The 23,556-nt window shown below is 45.3% G+C and overlaps 1 protein-coding gene across 1 annotated transcript; it reads right to left on the bottom strand.

The window, feature by feature from the left end:
• Nucleotides 1-611: 611 nt before the first annotated feature.
• Nucleotides 612-23,135, bottom strand: LOC120064100 (guanylate-binding protein 1-like). The gene is made up of 9 exons (XM_039014454.1): nucleotides 22,964-23,135; nucleotides 18,713-18,840; nucleotides 18,438-18,547; nucleotides 17,661-17,857; nucleotides 14,114-14,356; nucleotides 13,707-13,987; nucleotides 13,157-13,369; nucleotides 12,900-13,002; nucleotides 612-1,051 (listed from the first exon to the last, which is right to left on the bottom strand). The coding sequence occupies exons 1-9, from the start codon at nucleotides 23,133-23,135 to the stop codon at nucleotides 612-614; spliced, it is 1,887 nt and encodes a 628-aa protein (XP_038870382.1).
• Between the last annotated feature and the right edge of the window lie 421 nt (nucleotides 23,136-23,556).

Here is a 23,556-nt window from a genome sequence, read left to right as displayed (position 1 = left end):
CCTGGATACAACCCCTAGCCGTTGTATATTGGCCATATTTACCCCTGAGGTGCCTTATTGCTATCATAAACTGATTCATTCCTTCAATTATTCCCTCTTCTCTTTGATGTGCACAGGAATGATTCACTCTACTAAATCAAACAATTGGAAAACAAGACTGTCTTTGGTTGCGCTAACTAACCTTTCCCTTATTGGCAGAGTGCTTACCCACTGGATGTTGTGTGCTGAAGTTTGTACTTATTCTTATACATTTTCTAATCACAATCAATTAGTTATTCTTCAATTTGTTGGTGAAATGACAAAGACGAAGATGACTGAGCCGGATTCGGGATCGAGATCAGGATCCCAGTCATGTGCTTATAGCATTTATCTGAAAGATACTCACGATCTGTGTGTGGACTGTTTAGGGCTTGGAGGGTTCACAAGAGGTCAATCAATCAAATGGTTTTTATAAAGCCCTTGTTACATCAGCTCTCATAGATAACCAGCAGGATCAGGTAAAAACAATGATGGCTATAGAAGACAAACACTTCAACGCTTCAAGACTCAATATCAGTTTACTTTTCATAGTCAGGAATTCAAGATGGAGTGGATCACATTAGGATACAGGGCTATTGAGGAACAAGTCGTTCAACAATCGGAACAGGGGCCTGTGATCTATTCTTGAGATCCCCCATTAACATTTCCATCTGTTTATTCTGTCCCTCAGCCTGCTGCTTGAATAATTCCTGCAGAGCCTTCTGATTCTGGGCATTGGCTTCCCTTTCCAATTGATTCTTCTTCTTTATCTCCTCGATCTCTTGCCTCATCAGGTCAGCCTTCACCTTATGGCTCTTCTCCAGGAGATCTTTCTGCTCCTGCATCCTGCGGTCCAAGGTCCTGTTGAAATCCTGCTGCTGTTGCTTCCTCTCCTCCTCCATCTTCTCTTCCATCTCCTTCAAGTACTTCTCCTGGCGAATGCGATTGTTCTCAATGGTCCGCTCCATCTCTGCCTGTTGCTCCTCGAATGCTGCCTTCTCTTGCTCCAGCTCAGCTGTTTTCATCTTCTCAGCTGGAAGAGACAAGGAGAGCGATAAATAAGTAGGAAAACTGGACATGTCACGTTCCTGACCTATTTTATGTTATTTTTGTATATGTTTAGTTGGTCAGGGCGTGAGTTGGGGTGGGCATTGTATGTTTTGTGTTTAGATCACTGTTAATCAGCCTTATATGGTTCTCAATCAGAGACAGGTGGTTTACGTTTTCCTCTGATTGGGAACCATATATAGGCTGGCTGTTCACACTGTTTGTTTGTGGGTGATTGTCTCCTGTGTTTGTGTCTGCGCACCACACGGGATTGTTTCGGCGTGTTATTTCGTTTATGTAGTCTGTTTCCTGCTCGTGAGTTCTTCGTGTCTTTTATGTAAGTTCCATGTTCAGGTTTCGTCTACGTTGTCCGTTTGTTATTTTGTATTTCTAAAGTATAGTTCGTGTCAGTTGTTTTTTCAATAAATCATTATGTCAGCACACCTCGCTGCGCATTGGTCTACCGATTCTCCTCTCCTCGTCCGAGGAGGAGGAAGACGACACCCGTTACAGGACAACTCATTTTCTCATACAGATTCATACACATTAAAACCCTCTAGAGTCTATTGGCGCAACTGTACGTCAATCAAAGTAACATAATAAAATATACCCATTAAAATCTGACAGTTTTAAGGTACTTCCGGCGCCGACCGAGATGGCCGCCTCGCTTCGCGTTCCTAGGAAAATATGCAGTATTTTGTTTTTTTATGTGTTATTCCTTACATTGGTACCCCAGGTAATCTTAGGTTTCGTTACATACAGTCGGGAGGAACTACTGAATATAAGAGCAACGTCAACTCACCATTGTTACAACCAGGAATATGACTTTCCCGAAGCGGATCCAGTGTTTTGCCTTCCACCCAATACAATGGATCTGATCCCAGCCGGCGACCCTAAGCGACGCCGTAAAAGGGGCAAACGAAGCGGTCTCCTGGTCCAGTCTCTTGACAATAGGGTTGATGAAATCCGAGCAAGGGTAACATTCCAGAGAGACATCAGAGATTGTAACGTTCTTTGCTTCACGGAAACATGGCTCACTCGAGAGACGCTAACGGAGTCGGTGCAGCCAGCTGGTTTCTTCACGCATCGCGCCGACAGAAACAAACATCTTTCTGGCAAGAAGAGGGGCGGGGGTGTATGCCTTATGATTAACGAGACGTGGTGTGATCATAACTGTCACGTCCTGACCAGAGTTCTTATGTGTTTTGCTTGTTTAGTGTTGGTCAGGACGTGAGCTGGGTGGGAATTCTATGTTGTGTGTCTAGTTTGTCTGTTTCTGTGTCCAGCCTAATATGGCTCTCAATCAGAGGCAGCTGTCAATCGTTGTCCCTGATTGAGAATCATATATAGGAGGCTTGTTTTGTGTTGGGATTTTGTGGGTGATTGTTTCCTGTCTCTGTGTTTTGTCTGCACCAGATAGGGCTGTCTCGGTTTTCACATTTGTTATTTTGTTACCGTTTACTCTTCTATTAAACATGTTGAACACTAGCCGCGCTGCATTTTGGTCCTCTCCTTCATCCCAGGAAGAAAACCGTGACAGAATCACCCACCAAGCAGCGTGGAAACAGGCAGCAGCGACAGCAGCAGCGGTACCAGGAGGAATGGACATGGGAGGAAATCCTAGACGGTAAAGGACCCTGGGCAGAGCCAGAGGAGTGTCGCTGCCCCAAAGCGGAGCTGGAGGCAGCGAAAGCGGAGTGGCGGCATTATGAGGCGCTAGCAAGGCAGAGCGGCTGGAAGCCCGAGAGGCTCACCCCAAAATGTATTGGGGGGGGGGGGGGCTAAAGGGTAGTGTGGCGAAGGCAGGTAAGAAACCTGCGCCCACTTCCCATGCTTACCGTGGAGAGCGGGAGTACGGGCAGACACCATGTTATGCGGAAGAGCGCACGGTGTCTCCTGTACGTGTTGCAGCCCGGTGCGGGTTATTCCACCTCCCCGCATTGGTCGGGCTACGGGGAGCAATCAACCAGGTAAGGTTGGGCAGGCTCAGTGCTCAAGGGAGCCAGTACGCCTGCACTGTCCGGTATATCCGGCGCCACCTTCCCGCCCCAGCCCAGTACCACCAGTGCCTACACCACGCACCAGGCTTCCAGTGCATCTCCAGAGCCCTGTTCCTCCTCCACGCACTCTCCCTGTGGTGCGTGTCTCCAGCCCAGTACCTCCAGTTCCAGCACCACGCACCAGGCCTATAGTGCGCCTCGAGAGTCCAGTGTGCCCTGTTCCTGCTCCCCGCACTAGCCTTGAGGTGCGTGTCTCCAGTCCGGTACCACCAGTTCCGGCACCACGCACCAGGCCTACTGTGTGCCTCAGCAGGTCAGAGTCGGCCGTCTGCCCAACGCCGCCTGCACTGCTCGTCTGCCTAGCGCCGTCTGAGCTGCTTGCCTGCCCAGCACCGTCTGAGCTGCTTGCCTGCCCAGCGCCGTCTGAGCCATCCGTGTGCCCAGCGCCGTCTGAGCCATCCGTCTGCCCAGCGCCGTCTGAGCCATCCGTCTGCCCAGCGCCATCTGAGCCATCCGTCTGCCCAGCGCCATCTGAGCCATCCGTCTGCCCCGAGCCATTAGAGCCGCCCGTCTGTCCCGAGCCATTAGAGCCGTCCGTCAGTCAGGAGCTGCCAGAGCCGCCAGCCAGTCAGGAGCTGCCAGAGCCGCCCTCCAGTCATGAGCTGCCCTCCAGTCATGAGCTGCCCTCCAGACATGAGCTGCCCTCCAGTCATGAGCTGCCCTCCAGTCATGAGCTGCCCTCCAGTCATGAGCTGCCCTCCAGTCATGAGCTGCCCTCCAGTCATGAGCTGCCCTCCAGTCATGAGCTGCCCGCCAGTCATGAGCTGCCCCCCAGTCCGGAGCTGCCCTCCAGTCCGGAGCTGCCCCTCAGTCCGGAGCTGCCCCTCAGTCCGGAGCTGCCCCTCAGTCCGGAGCTGCCATTAGTCCGGAGCTACCTCTCTGTCCTGAGCTACCTCTCTGTCCTGAGCTACCTCTCTGTCCTGAGCTGTCTCCTCTATCTAGGGGGGACATTTGTGAAGGTACCTAGACCAGGGTCGGGGGCGAGGGTCGCCACTCAAAGGACGCTAAGGAGGGGGACAAAGACAATGGTGGAGTGGTGTCCTCGTCCTGCGCCGGAGCCGCCACCGCGGACAGATGCCCACCCAGACCCTCCTCTTGAGTTTTAGGGGTGCGTTCGGAGTCCGCACCTCAGGAGGGGGGTACTGTAACGTCCTGACCAGAGTTCTTATGTGTTTTGCTTGTTTAGTGTTGGTCAGGACGTGAGCTGGGTGGGAATTCTATGTTGTGTGTCTAGTTTGTCTGTTTCTGTGTCCAGCCTAATATGGCTCTCAATCAGAGGCAGCTGTCAATCGTTGTCCCTGATTGAGAATCATATATAGGAGGCTTGTTTTGTGTTGGGATTTTGTGGGTGATTGTTTCCTGTCTCTGTATTTTGTCTGCACCAGATAGGGCTGTCTCGGTTTTCACATTTGTTATTTTGTTACTTGTAGTAGTGTTACCGTTTATTCGTCTATTAAACATGTTGAACACTAGCCGCGCTGCATTTTGGTCCTCTCCTTCATCCCAGGAAGAAAACCGTGACAATAACAACATACAGGAACTCAAGTCATTCTGTTCACCTGATCTAGAATTCCTCACCATCAAATGTCGACCGCATTATCTACCAAGGGAATTCTCTTCGATTATAATCACAGCCGTATATATTCCCCCCCAAGCAGACACATTGATGGCCCTGAACGAACTTTATCTGACTCTTTGTAAACTGGAAACCACACACCCTGAGGCTGCATTTATCGTAGCTGGGGATTTTAACAAGGCTAATCTGAAAACAAAACTCCCTAAATTCTATCAGCATATCGATTGTGCTACCAGGGCTGGTAAAACCTTGGATCATTGTTATACTAACTTCCGCGACGCATATAAGGCCCTCCCCCGCCCTCCTTTCGGAAAAGCTGACCACGACTCCATTTTGTTGCTTCCAGCCTACAAACAGTAACTAAAACAGCAAGCTCCCTCGCTCAGGTCTGTTCAACGCTGGTCCGACCAATCTGATTCCACGCTTCAAGACTGCTTCGATCACGTGGATTGGGATATGTTCCGCATTGCGTCCAACAACAACATTGACGAATACGCTGATTCGGTGAGCGAGTTCATTAGAAAGTGCATTGACGATGTCGTACCCACAGCAACGATTAAAACATTCCCAAACCAGAAACCGTGGATTGATGGCAGCATTCGTGTGAAACTGAATGCGCGAACCACTGCTGTTAACCAGGGCAAGGTGACCGGAAACATGACCGAATACAAACAGTGTAGCTATTCTCTCCGCAAGGCAATCAAACAAGCTAAGTCCCAGTATAGAGACAAAGTAGAGTCGCAATTCAACAGCTCAGACACAAGAGGTATGTGGCAGGGTCTACAGTCAATCACGGATTACAAAAAGAAAATCAGCCCCGTCTCGGACCAGGATGTCTTGCTCCTAGACAGACTAAATAACTTTTTTGCTCGCTTTGAGGACAATACAGTGCCACTGACACGGCCCGCTACCAAAACCTGCGGGCTCTCCTTCACTGCAGCCGAGGTGAGTAAAACATTTAAACTTGTTAACCCTCGCAAGGCTGCAGGCCCAGACGGCATTCCCAGCCGCGTCCTCAGAGCATGCGCAGACCAGCTGGCTGGTGTGTTTAAGGACATATTCAATCAATCCTTATCCCAGTCTGCTGTTCCCACATGCTTCAAGAGGGCCACCATTTTTCCTGTTCCCAAGAAAGGTAAGGTAACTGAGCTAAACGACTACCGCCCCGTAGCACTCAATTCCGTCATCATGAAGTGCTTTGAGAGACTAGTCAAGGACCATATCACCTCCACCCTACCGGACACCCTAGACCCACTCCAATTTGCTTACCGACCCAATAGGTCCACAGACGACGCAATCGCAACCACACTGCACACTGCCCTAACCCATCTGGACAAGAGGAATACCTATGTGAGAATGCTGTTCATCGACTACAGCTCAGCATTTAACACCATAGTACCCTCCAAACTCGTCATCAAGCTCGAGACCCTGGGTCTCGACCCCGCCCTGTGCAACTGGGTCCTGGACTTCCTGACGGGCCGCCCCCAGGTGGTGAGGGTAGGTAACAACATCTCCACCCCGCTGATCCTCAACACTGGGGCCCCACAAGGGTGCGTTCTGAGCCCTCTCCTGTACTCCCTGTTCACCCACGACTGCATGGCCATGCACGGCTCCAACTCAATCATCAAGTTTGCGGACGACACTACAGTGGTAGGCTTGATTACCAACAATGACGAGGCGGTCTACAGGGAGGAGGTGAGGGCCCTCGGAGTGTGGTGTCAGGAAAATAACCTCACACTCAACGTCAACAAAACAAAGGAGATGATTGTGGACTTCAGGAAACAGCAGAGGGAGCACCCCCCTATCCACATCGACGGGACAGTAGTGGAGAAGGTGGAAAGTTTTAAGTTCCTCGGTGTACACATCACGGACAAACTGATTTGGTCCACCCACACAGACAGCGTTGTGAAGAAGGCGCAGCAGCGCCTCTTCAACCTCAGGAGGCTGAAGAAATTCGGCTTGTCACTAAAAGCACTCACAAACTTCTACAGATGCACAATCGAGAGCATCCTGTCGGGCTGTATCACCGCCTGGTACGGCAACTGCTCCGCCCACAACCGTAAGGCTCCCCAGAGGGTAGTGAGGTCTGCACAACGCATCACCGGGGGCAAACTACCTGCCCTCCAGGACACCTACACCACCCGATGTCACAGGAAGGCCATAAAGATCATCAAGGACAACAACCACCCAAGCCACTGCCTGTTCACCCCGCTATCATCCAGAAGGCGAGGTCAGTACAGGTGCATCAAAGCAGGATACGAGAGACTGACAAACAGCTTCTATCTCAAGGCCATCAGACTGTTAAACAGCCACCACTAAAATTTAGTGGCCGCTGCCAACATACTGACTCAACTCCAGCCACTTTAATAATGGGAATTGATGGAAATTATGTAAAAATGTACCACTAGCCACTTTAAACAATGCCACTTAATATAATGTTTACATACCCTACATTACTCATCTCATATGTATATGTATATACTGTACTCTATATCATCTACTGCATCTTGCCATCTTTATGTAATACATGTATCACTAGCCACTTTAAACTATGCCACTTTATGTTTACATACCCTACATTACTCATCTCATATGTATATACTGTACTCTATACCATCTACTGCATCTTGCCTATGCCGTTCTGTACCATCACTCATTCATATATCTTTATGTACATATTCTTTATCCCTTTACACTTGTGTGTATAAGGTAGTAGTTGCGGAATTGTTAGGTTAGATTACTTGTTGGTTATTACTGCATTGTCGGAACTAGAAGCACAAGCATTTCGCTACACTCGCATTAACATCTGCTAACCATGTGTATGTGACAAATAAAATTTGATTTAGAGATTTATTTATTTATTTTGCATTGGGCTGCGTCTCAATCCACCACATCCATTTATGTCGCCCTTCCGCATCTGCGGTGGAAAGGGGCAGATCTACTGTGCTGTTTGTCAGACCAAGAGACATCCTGAAAATCAGTCTTCTCATGAAAACATCTGTAGTATCTGAATGGTTTAGTCTACAAACTAATATGACCATAGAAAGGGGAGACTCTCACCAACATGATGGTGTTCCCCATTTTGCTCTAAGACCACAAGTGTCACGAAACTATTCTGAAGGTATCCCGGTTCCAGTTTAAAAAAGGAGGTAGCTTTTTGCCAACAAAAAAAATTGTTAAATATTTGTCCCAAAAAGCATATATTTTTCCCCCCTGAGCTTTGTTTTATCTCCTAGATTTAGGACAGATATTTCAAAACCTTATTCCTTATGATTTCATTTTTGACTATCTTTTTTGCTATTTAAGAGTGTGTTATTTAATGTGTTTCTAAGGGGCTATAGTAGTAAAGGACACATTCAATATTTTCTAAAATAATTGTTTTATATAGACTTTTTTATACTTTTAGAATTAATCAAAGAACAAATGGGCGAGATGATCGTTGCTGGACCAGGCAAACACATTTTGAGTGTTATTTTGTAATTCAACTTTGTCACCACTCTAAATTACCCACAACAGCACATCTTGCATGTCTGAAGTTTGAAGAGGGGAGATTATTCAGTGCTTTGCAGTGGTGGGCTGGTTCATAGCTAGGGTCTGGTCTATTCCCCTTGTACTTTTAAAGAGCAACTGCCTGTAAAAAACTGACTTCTCATTTAGTTAACAGCCCATGTGGCATCGATATGAGTCCAACATTTGTTCTACTATTAAAATGTACTAAAAAGTGTGATTAGTATCATTTTTGTCATGAAGTCAGTCTCGCCCAAAACAGATTTTTGTGGTCGTGACTGCATCACAACGTAAATGAAGGTTGGGTTTGTTTCAATCCTGCCCACATGCCCACTGATGGCAGCACTCAGGAAATCATCAATTCAGAGTGCAGCTGCACGCAACCCGATCGTAATGCCTGAGGTAAATTTGGGTTCAATTTGGATATCCCTATGGCGCTAGTTAGTCAGGCATCAGATTGGTATACAGTGAATTCAGAAAGTATTCATACCCCTCGACTTATTCCACATTTTGTTGTGGATTAAATATATTTTTTCTCTCACCCATCTAAACACAATACCCTACAATGACAACATGTATTAAACTTTAAAAAAAAAGAATAACAAAAATGTCTAATTTACATAAGTATTCACGCCCCTGAGTCAAAACAGAATCTCTTTTGGCAGCGATTACAGCTGTGAGTCTTTTTGGGTAAGTCTCTAAGAGCTTTCCACACCTGGATTTTACAATATTTGCCCATTATTATTTTCAAAATTCTTCAAAGTGGTTGTTGAACATTGCTAGACAACCATTTCCAGTCTTGCCATAGATTTTCAAGCAGATTTATGTCCAAACTCCAACTTGGCCAAAACTGTAACTCTAACTGTCTTCTTTGTAAGAAATTCCAGCGTAGATTTGGCCTTGAGTTTTAGGTTATTGTCCTGCTGAAAGGTGGAAAGCCGAACAAGGTTTTCCCCTAGGATTTTACCTGTGCTTAGCTCCATTCTATTTATTGTTTATCCTGAAAAACTCCAAAGTTCTTAACCATTACATGCATACCCATAACATGATGCAGTCACCACTATACTTGAAAATGTGGAGAGTGGTACTCAGCAATGTGTTGTATTAGATTTGCCCCAAACATAACACTTTGTTTTCATGACAAAAAGTAAATTTCTTTGCCACATTATTTGCCATATTACTTTAGTGCCTTGTTGCAAACAGGATGGATATTTACGAATATTTTTGTTCTGTACAGGCTTCCATCTTGTCACGTTCCTGACCTGTTTTCTGTTGTTTTGTATGTGTGTGATGGTCAGGGCGTGAGTTTTGGGTGGGCAGTCTATGTTTGCTGTTTCTATGTTGGTTTTGGGTTGCCTGGTATGGCTCTTAATTAGAGGCAGGTGTTTTGCGTTTTCCTCTAATTGAGAGTCATATTAAGGTAGGTTGTTCTCACTGTTTGTTTGTGGGTGATTGTCGCTGTGTCTGTGTTTGTTGCACCACACGGTACTGTCTCGTCTCTGGTCGTTCCTGTTCATGTGTTCTTCGTTTCATGTAAGTTCGTAGTTTAGGTCTGTCTTCATCGTTTATTATTTTGTAGGTTATCAAGTTTAGTTTGTTATAGTGTTTTCGTGTTTTTTCCCGTCTTGTTTAATAAAGTCATTATGTATTCACAACCCGCTGCGCCTTGGTCTACTCACTCACCGAAAGAGAGCCGTTACAGAATCACCCACCAAACCCAGATCAAGCAGCGGGTTAACGGACAGCCACGACAGCAGCAGTGGGAGAAGGAGGATTGGACATGGGAAGAGATCCTGGACGGTAAAGGACCCTGGGCAGAGCCAGTGGAGTGTCGCCGCCCCAAAGCGGAGCTGGAGGCAGCGAAAGCGGAGAGGCGACGTTATGAGGAGGCAGCACGGAAGCAAGGCTGGAGGCCCGTGAGTAACACCCAAAAATTTCTTGGGGGGGGGCTAAAGGGGAGTGTGGCGAAGCCGGGTTGGATACCTGAGCCAACTCCCCGGGCTTGCCGTGGAGTAAGAGGGCGTCGTACTGGTCAGACACCGTGTTATGCGGTAAAGCGCACGGTGTCCCCAGTACGCGTGCTTAGCCCAGTGCGGGCTATTCCACCTTGCCGCACTGGGAGGGCTAGGTTGGGCATCGAGCCGAGTGCCATGAAGCCGGCCCAACGTATCTGGTCTCCAGTACGTCTCCTCGGGCCGGCGTACATGGCACCAGCCTTACAGGTGGTGTCCCCGGTTCGCCTGCATAGCCCAGTGCGGGCTATTCCACCTCGCCGCACTGGCAGGGCTACGGGGACCATTCAACCTGGTAAGGTTGGGGAGGCTCGGTGCTCAAGAGCACGTGTCCTCCTTCACGGTCCGGTATATCCGGCGCCACCTTCCCGCCCCAGCCTAGTACCACCAGTGCCGACACCACGCACCAGGCTTCCAGTGCATCTCCAGAGCCCTGTTCCTCCTCCACGCACTCTCCCTATGGTGCGTGTCTCCAGCCCAGTGCCTCCAGTTCCGGTACCGCGCACCAGGCTGTCTCTCCGTCTCCTCCCTACAGAACTGCCCGTCTGCCCAGCGGCGCCTGAACTGCCCGTCTGCCCAGCGGCGCCTGAACTGCCCGTCTGCCCAGCGGCACCTGAACTGCCCGTCTGCCCAGAGGCGCCTGAACTGCCCGTCTGCCCAGCGGCGCCTGAACTGCCCGTCTGCCCAACGGCGCCTGAACTGCCCGTCTGTCATGAGCCTGCAAAACTGCCCGTCTGTCATGAGCCTGCAAAACTGCCCGTCTGCCATGAGCCTGCAAAGCCGCCCGTCTGCCAAGAGCCTACAGAGCCGTCCGCCAGACAGGAGCCGCTAGAGCCTTCCGCCAGACCGGATCAGCCAGAGCCTTCCGCCAGACCGGATCAGCCAGAGCCTTCCGCCAGACCGGATCAGCCAGAGCCTTCCGCCAGACCGGATCAGCCAGAGCCTTCCGCCAGACCGGATCAGCCAGAGCCTTCCGCCAGACCGGATCAGCCAGAGCCTTCCGCCAGACCGGATCAGCCAGAGCCTTCCGCCAGACCGGACCAGCCTTCAGAGCCGTCCAGTCAGGACCCGCCAGAGTCCCTCAGCCCGGACCCGCCGGAGTCCCTCAGCCCGGACCCGCCGGAGTCCCTCAGCCCGGACCCGCCGGAGTCCCTCAGCCCGGACCCGCCGGAGTCCCTCAGCCCGGACCCGCCGGAGTCCCTCAGCCCGGACCCGCCAGAGCCCCTCAGCCCGGACCCGCCAGAGTCCCCCAGCCCGGACCCGCCAGAGTCCCTCAGCCCGGACCCGCCAGAGTCCCTCAGCCCGGACCCGCCAGAGTCCCTCAGCCCGGACCCGCCAGAGTCCCTCAGCCCGGTGCTGCCCCTTATCCCGGTGCTGCCCCTTATCCCGGTGCTGCCCCTTCATCTAGGTGGGTTTAGTTGGAGGGTGGTCATTGGGAGGGGGATACAGAAGCGGGGAGTGACTATGGTGGTGTGGGGACAGCGTCCGGAGCCTGAGCCACCACCGTGGTCAGATGCCCACCCAGACCCTCCCCTGGACTTTGTGCTGGTGCGCCCGGCGTTCGCACCTTGAGGGGGGGGGTTCTGTCACGTTCCTGACCTGTTTTCTGTTGTTTTGTATGTGTGTGATGGTCAGGGTGTGAGTTTTGGGTGGGCAGTCTATGTTTGCTGTTTCTATGTTGGTTTTGGGTTGCCTGGTATGGCTCTTAATTAGAGGCAGGTGTTTTGCGTTTTCCTCTAATTGAGAGTCATATTAAGGTAGGTTGTTCTCACTGTTTGTTTGTGGGTGATTGTCGCTGTGTCTGTGTTTGTTGCACCACACGGTACTGTCTCGTCTCTGGTCGTTCCTGTTCATGTGTTCTTCGTTTCATGTAAGTTCGTAGTTTAGGTCTGTCTTCATCGTTTATTATTTTGTAGGTTATCAAGTTTAGTTTGTTATAGTGTTTTCGTGTTTTTTCCCGTCTTGTTTAATAAAGTCATTATGTATTCACAACCCGCTGCGCCTTGGTCTACTCACTCACCGAAAGAGAGCCGTTACACATCTTTTCACTCTGTCAATTAGGTTAGTATTGAGAAGTAACTACAATGTTTTTGATCCATCCTTTGTTTTCTTCTATCACAGCCATTAAACTGTGTAAATGTTTTAATGTCACCATTGGCCTAATGGTGAAATCCCTGAGCGGTTTCCTTCCTCTACGGCAACTGAGAAGGATGCCTGTATCTTTGTAAAGACTGGGTCTATTCCATCCAAAGTATAATTAAGAACTTTACCATGGCCAAAGGGAAATTCAGCGTCTGCTTTTATTCTTTTTACCCTTCTACGAATAGGTGACCTTCTTTGCGAGGCATTTGAAAACCTCCCTGGTCTTTTTGGTTGAATCCGTGTTTGAAAAAGTCAAGGGGTGGGAATACTTTCTGAAGGCACTGGAAATAAAATCAGATCATTCAAAATAGCAGATAGTAGCAAAATTCTTATTTATGAAATCTGTTATAATTTATATGTTCTAGTCGGCCACCAATAATACTTTTTACTCCATAATACTTAGAAGTTGTCATTTCGGCCGAGGCCTGGCGTTAGGGCGGGGCCACCAGTCTTGTTTGCATCTTCCGAACATTAACCTACCACAGTAGAATTTTAATTTTAGAATTGGAAGTAAAAAAAGATTGAGGTGTGGCTTACCTTGGATTTTTGTCTCATTTTCAGTCAGTTTTTTGTCAGCGTGCAGGATAGAGTTGGACTCTGCACTCTTTCCTTTCAGGAACTGCTCCAGAACCTCCCCTGCCTGCAGAAAATAGGCCTTATAGGTTGTTGCATTGATTTTGATTCAAACCGTAACCAAGTGACTGAAATTAGTTGAAAATTGGTCATTACTGACTAATGATGGATGTTTTGATTCTCTAATACTATGATGTTGCTGTTTGGGTTCTAGCTCTTACCCTGACTCCTTTGTTGGGCTCGGCCCGGTACTGTGCCACTATGTTGTCATGGTGATTGCAGTAAAGCTCATAGCCTCCCGGTGTGGCGTACCTTCCCTCCTTCATCCCCTGATCCATCGGAGCAGACAGATTCTCCAGAAGGGCCTTGCACTTCTTCTCTGAGGCATCCTTGTTTTGTTTGAAAAGGTCGGCGGAGTGGTTGCTAATGGCCTCCTGAAAGATTTATTGGGAATTTTCAGATTCAGGCATGTGAGTCCCGGTATGCCATGTTACATATTGGCTCCATATCTACATTAGGCTATTATTCAATATTGTGTAATTTTTAATCCAAGATTAAACATCTAATCTGAGCACTAATTTTCACAGTAGTGTTCTTTTGTCTCTAGAAGATAATTGATTGAGGAATTGAAAATTTGAAAACTGATTGGGAACTGATTGGCCATATTCCACCTGGTGTCACTGGTGTTACTGTTACTGTTGATGATTATCATTGTGTTGCATAAGATAATCAATAATGTACCAGGCACAGATCTAGAATGATGACTCTTACCGCAAGAGCTTTCAAGAATTCCCCATTTTCGTCTTTGAAGGATCGCTTCATAAACGCCTCTGTGGCCTGGGTCTCTGAGCGAAGGTGGTTCTCTGACAGCTGATTGATGTCCACCGGGAATAAGGCCTTCACATCCTCCATTCCCTTCTGGTACACTGCCAGGCCCTCATCCACAGCAGACTGGTTCTCAGTTTTAGCCATGGCCAACACAGCATTCTCCATACAAGGCACATTGCCTTTGGCTATGCTCTCCACATAGATGGTGACCAAGTGCCCCAGCACTGCAATCAGATAGAGGTGGGAGGAAGAATATGTGCCACTAAATATTTAGTGGTACAATAAAATTCAATATATCAATATATTTATCCATTCTCACATACTGTACTGTAGGTAGATATCTGACTCACTCTTTCCGGTCAATGTGTGTCCCCCTATAACAGTCTTCGTACGGCTCTCCTGGAAAATGAAGCGGCAGAAAGTATCTGCGACCTCTCTGAAGCTTTCAGAAAGCTCAGCCTCGTCCATGGAGTCCAGTCGGTGCATGTTGTCAGGAGTTGTAGGGGAGGGGAACACAAAACACTTGCGTGAGGGGAAGAAGTTCCGGATGCACTCTCGCGGGAGGTTGTAGTCATTGATCTTTTTACCAGTACCTGAAAGATAACATTGGCATTACTAGATTTTATAGGACAAGCAGATCTTGGGTACGTCCCAATAACATCTCCTTTCTTCTCCAACCTATTAGAGCTCTTGCACCATGAACTGACATGTTGTCCACCCAATCAAAGGATCAGAGAATTAATCTAGTACTGAAAGCATAAACTACAGCTAGCTAGCACTATAGTGTATAAAATGTGGTGAGTAATGAGCACAAAGAGAAAGACAATAGATTAACCGTTTTTAACAAACTCATTTATTTAATAATGAAGGAGAAGCGAAAGAGAGAGACAGAGCAATATTTAGTTTCAATTTTTAAAACTTTGAATGTAACTATCTAGATTATCCTACTCAAACCTCCGGCTAAAACAGAGAGGAATGCTATGTTAGCTAGCTGGCCATGGCTATCCAACACTGGAACTAGTCCAAGGTAAACCTTTGGTTTTATGAATTAATTGCCAATGGGGCCTGCAGGTGTAACTGATAAACTGCTTGCTGACTGTACACTGTACTGGATGATTGTAGCTGGTGTATGCATCATTTCTAGTAGCTATGTTGTCTTGCTATGGCGTTAGCTAATATGGTGACAATGATGCAGGCTGTGTGTAGCGGTTAGTGGTTATGAAATGAAGGTTTGGTTTGGAAAGGTATTTTTCTTCTGGTCACAGACAGCTGATGTGTTGTGCACTGAAGTCCACAAGTGAAGGGAAAACGTGAGAGGAGGAGAGCGCGTAGATGTGAAAAGGAATTCTACAATGAACAAAATGATCATGCTGTTTGTATGTGTTTGCGTGTGATCAGAGGAGTATTCATTCACCCGATTCTGTTGAAAAACATTTCTTAAACGGAAGCAAATGGTTCAAAACGGGAATAAACATACCTGAATTTGTCCAATAGAAATTCTCGTTGTATGTAGCTCAAACACACAATTAAGCAATACCGCCTGAGAGAGTGAGGTATATTTAAGCAGTAAGGCCTGAGAGAGTGATGTATATTTCTATTATAAGGCCTTAGAGAGTGAAGAATATTTAAGAAATAAGGCCTTAGAGAGTGAGGGATATTTAAGGAATAAGGCCTGAGAGAGTGAGGTATATTTAAGTAATAAGGCCTGAGAGAGTGAGGTATATTTAAGCAATAAGGCCTGAGAGAGTGAGGTATATTTAAGTAATAAGGCCTTAGAGAGTGAGGTATATTTAAGCAGTAAGGAATAAGGCCTGAGAGAGTGAGGTATATGTGTAGAGTGTCTCGGGCTTGGAGCATGCTCAGGCATCCCTCGCTGAAAGCAGACTGTGTGCGCATTGTAACATACTGCGTACAAACTCCCTTAAAGACATGTTGAGCTTGAGGAAGCTTGGAATTGCCAATGGCGACCGAGTTGTGAGAAAAATATAGTTTTTTTCTAAATGGACTGTGTCGCAGGTAAAGATGCTCGCTATTCTAGCTTGAAAGAGCCCTTTTTGCCCATAAAGGGGCTTCATGCTGGCTTTACAGTTACATAGAAGGACTACGTATGTTGGAAGCTTGTCCATGTTTAATGTTCCCCCCTTTGTTACCCCACATTCCAAGGTGTCCACGGGGTTCAGAGGCTATATCAATCTATCCAGGGTGAGAGTGAGAAGTTGGGTCAGTATCATTCGCCCCAAAAGTCATGGCTAAGTTCTACAGGTCCTTCGTTTTGAGCTATTTCCCTTTTCACTTCCTGCCTTTGCTTCTGAATAGCAACAGAGGTTACATGCCCCGTGTCCAGTGTGAGCTTTAAGCACATATATTGAATGGACCCGGGAAATCCGGTCATGAGACCAACTTTTTGTCTGTTTTGCTAGTCCATGTTGTGGCAGGATGTTCTCCAAACAGCGCCTGTCCCACTGGATTGTGTTGGCTATCTCCTTGGCACGTAGCAGCAAGGAGAAAGACTTACCTAGATGTGTATACGCCCACTCCACCAGGGTCTGGCAGCGTCTTGGACATTGTTTAGTGGGTTTGACTGTAGGAGATATATGGGCTGTAGCATCACCACACACTTTTGAGGTTTTATCACTTGGATGTAACTACTCCCACAGTGTGTTTACAGCTGGGACAGGGAAACGTCACTAGGCAGCGCGCAGTTTGCACAATACCCAGATTGACGCATCTGGCGGGGTCAGGTCTGGGTGGTCTGCCCTGGGCCGCTCCATGTAGCGTCCATTGGGGTCGTCTTGGTCGTGATTATATTTCCCCTCAGTATGTTGTGCCGAAGTCGACTTACTAAAAGGTAATGTTTTAAACTTTTTCTTTATTCACCACATGATTCATCCAACGTGCATCAGTTACTCCAGGAATATTTTTAATCTCTTCAACATCCACTTCCCATGAGACACCAGATATAACCCTCTTGAGGGGGGCCCTGTTCCAAAGAGACAAACACAACTTTAAACTTATCAAATCGGGTGAGATACCAGATATAACCCTCTTGAGGGGGGCCCTGTTCCAAAGTGACAAACACAACTTTAAACTTATCAAATCGGGTGAGATACCAGATATAACCCTCTTGAGGGGGGCCCTGTTCCAAAGAGACAAACACAACTTTAAACTTATCAAATCGGGTGAGACGCCACATGTTTCTTCTGATCCGCAGAAGCACAACAAATCTAAACAAGCCCACCTCTCGTGATCCTCACAGCCTTCACTTGTCCCAGCACCCTCATCTCCAGTTTGGATATCTCAAATTGATTCCTCAAGATTGGTAAACAGATTTTTATTTTTTTAACCTTTAGTTAACTAAGCAAGTCAATTAAGAACAAATTCTCATACAATGACAGCCTAGCGGGGAACGGTGGGTTAACTGCCTTGTTCAGGGGCAGAATGACAGATTTTTAACTTGTCAGCGCAAGGATTCGATCCAGCAACCTTTTGGTTACTGGCCAACGCTCTCACCACTAGACTACCTACCGCCCCTGTAACGTTATGTAAAATGTATGTATATGTAGCAGAAAAGCTGTAAAAAAGCAAAGATATTTTTCCTCTGAAGAGGTGGAATAAAAATAATAATAATTGCAGGAATTAATCAGAGCCTCACGCTTATCACCTGTGTGAGGAGGTGCTTACAGCAAGGAACGGATTTCATTGGCCTTGTCAGGCGTGATTGTAGATCCTTCATCTGAAGTCACGAGAGTACTCCTTCAGGGAACAGTAGTTATAGTCATAACGCTACGCTTTGCATCATACCGTGGTATATTGTCTGATATACACACAGCTGGAATGCTGTTTAAGCCAATTAGCATCTAGATCTCAAACTACCTGGTTTATATTAATCAATATCACCTTTCTTGAGTTGGAGGGAATTCTCCAGATACTGGTCTGGAGTGATTTCTCTGCCGTCGATCTCGAGCTGTAGAATGAAATCTCTGACGGTCCACACAAAATTAGGGAAGAACTGCATGAACTGGGTGCCCTCTCCTTCCTCCTCATTGTCAGTGGAAGACTTCACCTTGATCATCTCTGTCAGCTCGTTCACATATCTATAGGACCGGTTGAGGATTGATACAGGAGTTCCCAAAGGTCATGTCAGTGTCATGCACAGTTTGAGTACAGGGGTTTGAAATTCAGGGAAGTGAAAAACAAACAAACAAAATAAGTAATTTTCAGTTTAGATTTCAGCTGACACAGTAACGTCATTTGTTTGAAAGTCACAGACATTGCTTTTAGTCAACACCAGCTCTTAAAGTTCACAAAAGCTAAGAGTCAATCCCGGGAATAGTCAACCTGTGATTTCTCCAGATTTTTTCCAGATAAACAAAATTACTATGTAGCACTGATGCAACATGCATATAGTATATTTAATTAACATATTTAGGTGGAGCATTATTACATTTAAATTCTCTACCATATCATTGATTAGGTCCAGTTTACAGTTGAATAATGTTAAAAATATATGTAAAAACTTGAAAATGTCCATCACAATTAGCTAGGCTTTCACTAATATGTCTGAAATGACTGTAAAAAGTCTTACAAACAAACAAACTATCATATCAAATACCACAACAGATTATGTCCACAAGATGCCACAGAATGGAGAAACATTTGAACCCAAAAGGATACTGAAGCTTCTCCACAGCATCATTGTTGATGGTCCCTTGACTGTTGTAGACCAGAGTACTGCTTAACAGAATGGCCAGGGAGAAGATCCAGGCATCATTCTTAGAATCCCCCTGAAACAAGTATCACAACATGTATTGGATCTCTGACTAAGTAATCATCTCATTTAAATGATGAGTGTGCAGATACAGTATGTGTTCACTTTGCTTGGTTAGTAATCTAAGAGGAATATGAATCTTTAATGTGGATTGTAAAGAGATTGAACTTTGACCTCCCACCTTCTCCACATCCCCCAGCCCCTCTGTATCCAGCAGCATCAGGGTGCGGTCTGTTTTTTCAGGATGAGGGACACACCACATCCAGATACCCTTAGTCTTAGACTGGATGGTGGCTCCAAGGGCAAAACCTAAATCAACAGAGATTATTGAGGACATTTACAGCATAAATATAAACCAGATTGGTAACACTGTTACACTTTAACAGAGCTGGACCAGAGCTAGTGCAGACCAGAACTAGCTAGCCTCTAGCCACGCCCTAGACCAGAGTTAGTTAGTACGGATGAGAACTAGTGCATGCCAGAACTAGCTAACTACTAGCTACGCCGTGGACCAGAGTTAGTTCGTGCGGAACTGAGTTAGTGCGGACCAGAACTAGCTAGCTACTAGCTACGCCCTAGATCAGAGTTAGTTAGTGCGGATGAGAACTAGTGCATGCCAGAACTAGCTAGCTACTAGCTACGCCTTAGACCAGAGTAAGTTAGTACGGATGAGAACTAGTGCATGCCAGAACTAGCTAACTACTAGCTACGCCGTGGACCAGAGTTAGTTAGTGCGGACCCGAGTTAGTGCGGACCAGAACTAGCTAGATACTAGCTACGCCCTGGACCAGAGTTAGTTAGTGCGGACCAGAACTAGCTAGCTTCTAGCTACGCCCTAGATCAGAGTTAGTTAGTGCGGACCAGAACTAGCTAGCTACTAGCTATGCCCTGGACCAGAGTTAGTTAGTGCGGACCATAACTAGTGTGGACCAGCGCCAGCTAGCTACTAGCTACGCCCTGGACCAGAGTTATTTAGTGCAGACCAGAACTAGTGTTGACCAGAACTAGCTAGCTACGGCCTAGAACAGAGTTAGTGCAGACCAGCGCAAGCTAGCTACGAGCTCCTACCAGTGCTGGACCACAGTGCTGGACCACAGTATAGCGTGGGGAGGGTGGCGGGTGACACTCAGCTTTAATTTAAGCCTATTTTCCTCCATATTAGGTGAACCGTTTAGAAATTACAGCACCTTTTGTACATTTTCTCCACAATTTTAGGGAACCAGAAATACTGGGACAAATTCACTTAGAAATGAATGGTAAATAATGTATTGTGTCATTTTTTAGTTACTTTTGTTGTAAATAAGAATAGAACATGTTTCTAATCCCTTCTAAATTAATGTGGATGTTACCATGATTATGCATAGTCCTGAATGAATCGTGAAAAATGATGAGTGAGGAAGTTCGTACCAAGACATGCTAACCTCTCACCATTACAATAACAGGGGAGGTTATCATTTTATATCATACCTCCAAGACATGCTAACCTCTCCCATTACAATAACAAGGGAGGTTATCATTTTATATCATACCTCCTTGACATGCTAACCTCTCACCATTACAATAACAGGGGAGGTTAGCATTTTATATCATACATCCAAGACAAGCTAACCTCTCATCATTACAATAACAGGGGAGGTTAGCATGTTATATCATACCTCCAAGACATGCTAACATCTCACCATTACAATAACAGTGGAGGTTAGCATTTTATATCATACCTCCAAGACATGCTAACCTCTCACCATTACAATAACAGTGGAGGTTAGCATCTTCAGGGGGTTAGGATTTGTGTGCGTCTGTAACTTTCTCATTCATCATTATTCACGATTCATTCAGGACTATCTGTAATCATTGTAGCATCCACATTAATATAGACATGTTTAGAAACATATTATTTTCTTATTTTCAATAAAAGTGAGTCCAAAATGACAAAATGCATTATTGACCATAAATTTCCGTTGGGGACAAAATAATCTGAAACACAACCAAAACAAACAGCAAATGGATCCAACAAGTTTGTAGTCACAAGCTTGATGTAATCACTGTGTGCTAGGAATATGGGACCAAATACTAAACCTTTGACTACAAAAATGTTGGTCACTTAAAATGGGGGGACTTTGTCCAAAATGTGCTGTAATTTCTAAACGGTTCCCCCGGTATGGATGAAAATACCCTCAAATTAAAGTTGACAGTCTGCAGTGTAACCTCATATTCATTGTATAATTTAAAATCCAAAGTGCTGGAGTTCTGAGCCAAAACAACAAAACATGTGTACCAATACGTTGTTTGCTCACTGTATATATACTGTATATATATCTACTGTATATATATATATTTTTGTAGCTCAGTCGGGGTCTCAACTTACTATTGAGAGTCAGAAAAGTAGAATACACAAAGAGCCACTTCAAAATGTGTCAGTGCATCATCAGTTTCCCTCTTGTTACTGCACGTCATTTACTCAATTAGCCCACGGCAGCTTTTACTGTAGATTGCTAGGTAAGGTAGTCCAGACAATTATCTAACCCTAGGCTTAATCATTACCAAATTTCTGACCGGACAAGCAGGGCTTGTGCTCAGGGGCCCTGACCTCCAGGGGGCCCCCATTTATTTTGTTAGTCACTCTCAAACAGATATCATGAACATGGCATAAGTCATGGAAAAATGTGTAGAATTAGAGGAAACTTGCTTTAAAACGGCAAACCTTTCTCACCACCCCATGGGAAAATGTGCTTTAGAACTGCAAGACTTTCTACACCCCATGGAAAAATGTGTGGAATTGCAGGAAATATATTTTACCACCAAAAACATGTATCCACTGCCAAGAGGGGGCACTAAACCATTTTGCCCATTTGCCCATTTGCCCATTTTGCCCGGTAGGTGGGGGGGGGCTCACTTTTGCCGGTCCTAGGCTCGGACATGGTAGCAACAATTGTAACAAGGCATACTCTGTCATTAACTACTGGTTATTTTCAATAGGTTTATTAATATGTTATGACCTGGCTCAATGGAAAGGGAAAGGGGGATACCTAGTCAGTTGTACAACTGAATGCATTCAACTGAAATGTGTCTTCTGCATTTAACCCAACCCCTCTGAATCAGAGAGGTGCAATCGACACCAAATGGACCCCAATTTAAGTTTATTTTAAGAACAGTGTAGTTACACAGGATATACTTGTAATTATCATGCAGCAACTTATTGTAAAGTGAAACCCAGTAGTAGGGTATTAACTTCTATACTAGTAACAATGTAACATTAGCAGATAATAGGCTAATGAGGTGAAATTAGGAGACAATAGAACATTAAGTATAATAGTACCATATATATTATATATAATATTATTAGTATTACTATATAACAATCTATAACAACCAACTCTGTAATTACAATGTTGTTACATGGGACACACATGTATTTTAAATGTACTTACCCAGCAGCAAGCAATTTAATGTAAAGTGAGGTGACATTTTTAATTACTATATAGTTACAATGTAACAACCTTTGCAGACAACAGACTAACCAGGAGAAATTAGAGACAGGAGAACATTTTAGTTTGACTTCTCTTTAAAAAGGTTTTCAAAGTTGAGAAAGTAACTTCAGAAGCTCGTATATGTCGTAACTTACCAACAGCTGCATATTCCAATAAAACCACATCATGTTTTTAAGTTCTCGTTCCTTGTCTTGTCTAACAACACTATCATGAATCTAATACGTTTTGTGGTTCAGAGTGCAGTATTTATTTAGTCTCATAAGGGAGATGGAGATGACAGGTTATGGTTGTGACCATGGTGATTTCAATACTTTTGTTGAAATCTATCAAAAGAAGAGAACTTTCCAGACAGTGAGCGGTCTTGTTTCACAACATGTAATGAGGTCATGAAGGGGTCTTAATGGTAAAGCTGACCCTGCTCATTCCTGATTCATTTAGGATTTTAGAAAAATCTGAGTTGACCAAAATTCTGCACACATTTTTAAGGAATCGCATTTTTGCGAGAAATATTCCTTGACGTCACAGAGGGATATTGTAAGGAACTACATAAGATACTTTTTTCAGGTAATATTCATTTTTTACATTTTTGCAACAACTTTTTGGGAGAGTTTGAAATTGTGATCCTTTCCCCATGACATTGGCATTTTTGTGCATGGAAATAAAATGAAGTTAAAAAAAATAATATATATATATATCAAGATCCATTTTTTAAGAACAAATATTGCAACAAAATCCTTTCTTTTTTTTGTTTAGTATATATTTTGTTCTTCTGCCATTCGAAGATTGTACGAGTTTCAAGAATCCCTGTCCTACTATGTTTCTACAGTTATTACTGTGTAGTTTCAGAGTAGTAGGAGAAACTTAATGTACAGTGTTACCAAAAAAGACTGAGGCACAGATGATGTCCAAACCTGTTTGTTATGTAAGATATAATTGTCTCTCACCACTTCTCTTCTGAGCCAGCTTGTTCATGAGGTAGGACTTGCCGGTGCGATACAGCCCGACCACCGCCACAACTACGACTTTCTGTTTCAGTCCCTTCAGGTAGTCGATGGCCTCTGGTTCTACGCAAAGCTCTCCGTCGGCGTTTTTAACGAGGCACATTGGGGAGTCCATGGTCAAGTGGCTTAACAAGATCGCTACAAAGTAAATGGTTGATACAAGTTCATCATCATTAATACTTATTTAACCTCTATGATGCTATTCCTTGTCATGTCAAAAGAAAAATACAACACATTTTGTCATCATACACCATTTTACTTCCAATAATGATCGTTAACAATAATAAATAGTAAATAATTAGACAGCATCTTAAGACAAAATTCTAATGCAGGGATCTCCTGCTCCAGTCCAGTAGTGACTGGTTCTACAGGCTTGTATTGTAATCCAGCACTAACATGCCTGGTCCAAACTATCAAGGTCCAGACTGAAGATCATAGTTGGTAGATAATTTGACACAGGTTTGTTATTGCTATTGGTGTTTGTCTGCCAGAGTGATAATAAGACATGAAAACAATTATCCAGCTAACTCAGGGTG

Source organism: Salvelinus namaycush, chromosome 19 (genome assembly GCF_016432855.1).
Source record: "Salvelinus namaycush isolate Seneca chromosome 19, SaNama_1.0, whole genome shotgun sequence".
Classification (NCBI taxonomy): Eukaryota; Metazoa; Chordata; class Actinopteri; order Salmoniformes; family Salmonidae; genus Salvelinus; species Salvelinus namaycush.
Note: the sequence above shows the minus strand (reverse complement) of the source record. Positions and strands in the feature narration are given on the sequence as shown.

What these genes read in the sequence shown, in the direction of transcription:
- LOC120064100 (XM_039014454.1), bottom strand. Translation starts at nt 23,135, where the DNA reads ATGGACTCCCCAATGTGCCTCGTTAAAAACGCCGACGGAGAGCTTTGC. An exon ending in GATGCTGTGGAGAAGCTTCA is followed by an intron (nt 17,858 to 18,437) that starts GTATCCTTTTGG and finishes CCGGTCCTATAG; the next exon opens with ATATGTGAACGAGCTGACAG. An exon ending in AATTCTTGAAAGCTCTTGCG is followed by an intron (nt 13,370 to 13,706) that starts GTAAGAGTCATC and finishes TAAATCTTTCAG; the next exon opens with GAGGCCATTAGCAACCACTC.